Source organism: Meleagris gallopavo, chromosome 1 (assembly GCF_000146605.3).
Source record: "Meleagris gallopavo isolate NT-WF06-2002-E0010 breed Aviagen turkey brand Nicholas breeding stock chromosome 1, Turkey_5.1, whole genome shotgun sequence".
NCBI lineage: Eukaryota > Metazoa > Chordata > Aves > Galliformes > Phasianidae > Meleagris > Meleagris gallopavo.
The window spans coordinates 176,664,150-176,669,318 of NC_015011.2; the positions used below are offsets into that span (position 1 = coordinate 176,664,150).

Genomic DNA, 5,169 nt, shown 5'->3' on the forward strand with positions numbered 1-5,169 from the left:
TTTTATTCAGTTTTCTATTCTACATCAAAAGAAGCAAAAAAATTAACTCAAAGTCACAGTCATTATGGTCAGTCCACTAATACACTGTATTATGAACTACAGAAGAGAAGAATCAGAGTCTTCTTAACAGGAAAAACAGCCTGTGACAGCTACTGAGCTATGCTATAGGTAATGACCATATCCATTATAGAAAATTGTAACTATAGCAAAACCTGCATCCTCGGTACTTCACAGGACTTTTGTTGCTCTGTGCAGGCACTACTAATGAATGACACACACCTTCAAGAGCTCACGAAGCCACACTATTCCTTCACTCCTGTTGCTTATCCTATAAACACAAACCTTCTGAGAGTGTGCAAAAGCATAAAGCCCTCGTCTCTAACGAGCACATCAGCTCATTAGCAGAACAATAGGAATTGTCCAGGGCAAGAACTTAGAGGGATTATTTCATAGCTGGTACAGTAACACTTCTTACTACCAAAACATTTTTTTTCAACAGTTGCTTTTGCTTCTGTTTCAGTTTTTTAATCTTACTGAATTGCCAGTATTATTGGTACCAACACAGTATGTCGATGAAAGAAGATTTTCTAGCACAAATATTGTTATCTAGCATACAATGGTAATATTTCCAGTTACGTCTACCTCTTGTCCACCTCTGTGTAATTTTGAGAAGTATTTTGATGCTGCAAAGTAGCACAAAAACAAATGGGACAGGTCAAAATTTCCAAACAAAAAAAAAGGAAGGAGAGGAGAAGAAAACAAATGAAAAATTAAATTCCAAAACTACACATTTAAAATGCACACTATAAGATTGGTGGCTGAATTTGGCAGATGTGTCTGAAGGTGGGAGTGGCTGCAGAATAAGAGAGCCCAGAGGTTGAGGCGGGCTATTTGCTGCTGGAAGTATAGTTCCTAATGAAGTTATATATGCTGACCAAGTAAGTTTTTCTCCATGCATTTTAGGCAGGTGAATGCCGTTACCTCTCCCCCTTAAGTTACCCTTGCCTAATCAATAGATACAATATTAGGCTCTGTGCTAACTGGTATGAGATGACTTTTCCTGAATAACTGTGATGCGCAGAGACTGTGATTAAAACATGCAAAAAGCAGCAGAAAGAAACTCTGTATACTTTACAGATAATTAAATTGTACTCTCTTTTGGGACACTTTAGTTTACTAAGCTGAACAAACTTCAAAAAAAGATCAGTATTAATGCTTCTTAGCGCTCCTTCTCCTGACAGCCTTAGTTTAACGCCAACTAACAGTGCAGAGATCCAGTGGGCTCAGATACCAAAACATTTAATCACAGAATTAGGCAGAACTTCAAGAATGACATGATCTGCTGTTCAGCAGAAGTGTCACAGCCTGAGATGGAGGTCTGGCAGGTTAGCGCAGTGGTTGCTCTCACAGCCTCCCAGTCTCACATGGTCTGAGTCTCCTACATGGTTCAGAAGAGCTGGGCAGGTTGGCTTCAAGGAGCTACCATGAGGTGACATGACCATTGCTTCAGTCCTCCTCTGGGGACATCCCTCACATATCTCTGGAGTCCCTACAGCCCTGCAGACTCTCTGCAACTTAAGTCCCTCCCTCCATGCATGCCCAGAATCCTCTTTCAGAGCATCCAGTCCTCGTTTCTCTTGTGCCAGTGGCTGCCACTGTACCTTGAGTGTGTTTGAACCAGGAGTTTCTCCGGGCAGCAGCAGTTCTGACACAAGAGGGGTTGTCTCCATCATCGAATCACAGAATGGCCAGGGTTGGAAGGGATCTCAAGGATCATTAAGCTCCAACTTCCCTGCCACATGCAGGGCCACCAACCTCCACATTTGATACTAGACCAGGCTGCCAGGGCCCCATCCAATCTGGCCTTGAACACCTCCAGGGACGGGACATCCATAACCTCACTGGGCAGCCTGTTCCAGCACCTCACCACTCTCTTTGTAAAGAAATTCCCCCTCACATCCAACCTAAATCTTTCCTCCCTCAACTTAAAACCATTTCCCAGTGTCCTGCTGTTATCTACCCTTTCAAAGAGTTGATTCCCCTCCTGTTTGTAGGCTCCCTTTAGGTACTGAAAGGCTGCAATGAGGTCACTCCGCAGTCTTCTTTTCTCCAGGCTGAACAAGCCCAGCTCCCTCAGCCTATCTTTGTAGGGGAGGTGCTCCAGCCCCTCATCATCTTCGTGGCTCTCCTCTGGACCCTCTCCAACAGCTCTCTGTCTTTCTTGTACTGGGGGCTCCAGACCTGGACACAGTACTCCAGATGGAGCCTCACAAGAGCAGAGTAGAGGGGGACAATCACCTCCCTGTCCCTGCTGGCCACCCCTCTTCTGATGGAGCCCAGGATACCATGTGCTTTCTGAGCCACAAGAGCACACTGCTGGCTCATGTTAAGCTTTTCATCCATCAGGACCCCCAGGTCCTTCTCTGCAAGGCTGCTCTCAAGGACTGCTCCTTTCAGTCTGTATGGATACCTGGGATTCCTCTGTCCCAAGTGCAAAACTCTGCACTTTGCTGTGTTGAATTTCATTAGGTTCACCCCGGCCCACCATTCAAGCCTGCTGAGGTCCTTCTGAATGGCATCCCTTCCTTCCACTGTGTCAACCACACCACACAACTTGTTGTCATCAGCAAACTTGCTGAGGGTGCACTCAATTCCATCATCGATGTCATTGATAAAGATGTTAAAGAGCACTGGTCCCAAGACAGACCCCTGGGGCACGTCGCTTGTTACCGGCCTCCACCTGGACATAGAGCCATTAGTGAACCCTCTGTCTGCAGCCTTTCAATCAATTTTTTATCCATTGAGTGATCCACCCACCAAATCCACATCCCTCCAATTAGGAGATAAGGATGCGTTGGAGACCATGTCAAAGGCCTTGCTCAAGTCCAAGTAAATGACATCGGTCACCTTTCCCTTGTCCACCAATGCTGTCACTTCATCATAGAAGGCCACTAGATTGATTAAGCATGACCTTCCCCTGGTGAAGCCGTGCTGGCTGTCTCGGAGCACACGCTCATTCCTCATGTGATCAAGCATGTCATCCAGGATGATCTGTTCCATGATTTTCCCAGGCACAGAGGTGAGACTCACTGGCCTGTCGTTCCCTAGGTCCTCATTGCCCCCTTTCTTGTAAATGGGAGTAATATGACCCTTCCTCCAGTCAGCCAGGACCTCACCTGACAGCCACGACTTTTCAAATATGATGGAGAATCATTTCAGCTCACAGCCTCCACCCACTCCCCCCACCACCTAAGCCCTGTATCATCTATACCCAACACGCTCCCCACACCCAAAATCTTACAGTGCTGGTCTCTGCTGTGACCCTGTATTTGAACAGCTATGTAAAAGCATTCATTCCCCATCACAAAGGGCTCTGGTGCATTCATTCACTATAAGAAGCACATAAGCAATTGGCAGACGTCCGATTTTCATAATTTTCAGTGCCAACTGGTTTCCTGCATTGTTCAAGGTATTCTCTTTGTTCAGCTCCCATTTTCATCTTTTGTACTAGAAGATACCTGACAATTTACAAGGAGCAGCTTGGCATTTAACCCTCATTCTTCATGGCTTCATCTGTTTTCTTCACAATGAGTTCATCTCGCCAGCAGCTGGAGGCTGCCAAAAGACCTCCTCTGTCTGTTTAACCTCAAGTGCTGCAGAGAACGTGGTTTTGGCAGGGGCAATAACTTCTCTCTAACTGCTCATTAAATAGAAAGCTGAAAGCTGAGGTTACAGGCTGTGCCAGCAGAAGCACTGTCACACCAGCATGCTCGGGTGAATAGGATTCTGCTGAGATCTAGACTTTGCTCCTAACAGCAGAGCACAGAATGTGGCTGGGCATTTTAAGATGAGCTGAGAGCACAGAGCAAGTCCCCATGCTGACCTCACTCAGAAAACACCGTGCATCAAAACCTGCTCAACTAGTATCTGCCTCAGTAAACCTACTTCTAAAGCTTCATTATACCATCCAATAAGCCAAATGGAAACACAGTGAGCATACATAATCTGGGCATAGGTGTTTACATTTACTGTTAGATATCAAACTAATGATGCAGTTGAACTCAAGTTGGCAACCAGCTGAAATAGCAGCTAGCATATGCTTCCATTGCAATTAGAACCAGTTACCACCTGTTAGCAACATGGATAAGGCCCTCTAGTCTCAGGTTTTCTTCCATAAATGTAGAAAAGAAATGTGATAAAAACACCACTGAACAGATAAAACAAAGTAAAACGCTATTTAAAAAGTATCAGAAATCAGTCACGTGAGTTTATCAAAATCTCATAAAACGTATGCTCAGCTGCAGCATTTGAAGGCTTTTATTATTTTTAGTCAAAAGCCTAAATTTTGCCTTCCTTTTGCACACGCATGTGTCAGATGGCTTGCTGGATTAGATAATGACTGGAAACAAAACCAGTTCTTAGAAGCACAGAAAATTCAAACATTTTGATATATAATCAGGAACAATACAACTAATATGCAGCAGGCTCTTCTTTTAAGTAAATTTAAAAAAAAAAAAAAGGAACAAACTTTTTTCCTTCTAGTTTATTGGATCTGATATTCCTAGCTGAATCTCTATAAAAAACGTTTTCTAAATGACGATATGACAAGTTTAAGATGTAAGAATTTCCTATATTTCAATTACAACTTTTTGCTGAAAAGCTGGTGCATCAGAAACAGGAGTGACAGTGAATTTTGCCATTCTAACACGGACTGGTTTTCCTTATTAATGCAACTGATAAAGTCCATAGTTCAGACTTGGACTATACAATATTCAATAACTCAGGGTAAAAGCACTTGCACCCTCTTAACGTAACTAAGACAAACTTGCCTCGGCCTTTGGCTTAGCGTGTTACAAATCATCAAGTGTAACATTTTATTTCTTCCTAACTTCATTTTTTCTACTTAATTTCAACTCCTGCAGGCAGTGAAAGCAAGGGCAGTGTATGTGCTGCAGAGGCTGGCTAAGACAGGACTATGTTACTGAGGAAGGGAAAAACAGCAGCAGAAAATAATTAGTTCTTCAGTTATGTTAGATATAAAAAGCATTACCACTTTCCCAGTTTTCCTTTGTGGGTTCCCCTCCCGCAAACACACACACACTTATAACTTGAAATGACTAGGAAGAAAAGTTGTGTACCTGGATATTTGATAAGTCTCTCCCAACGTTA

General features: G+C 43.6%; 1 protein-coding gene across 1 annotated transcript in view; it reads right to left on the reverse strand.

The window, feature by feature from the left end:
• Positions 1 to 1,730, reverse strand: part of LOC100539745 (probable ATP-dependent RNA helicase DDX10) — a 17,652-nt gene extending 15,922 nt beyond the window's left edge. Inside the window, exon 1 of the mRNA XM_010729099.2 lies at positions 1,662 to 1,730. Within this exon, the coding sequence (XP_010727401.1) occupies positions 1,662 to 1,730 (69 nt within the window). The remainder of the gene's footprint in view (positions 1 to 1,661) is intronic.
• Between the last annotated feature and the right edge of the window lie 3,439 nt (positions 1,731 to 5,169).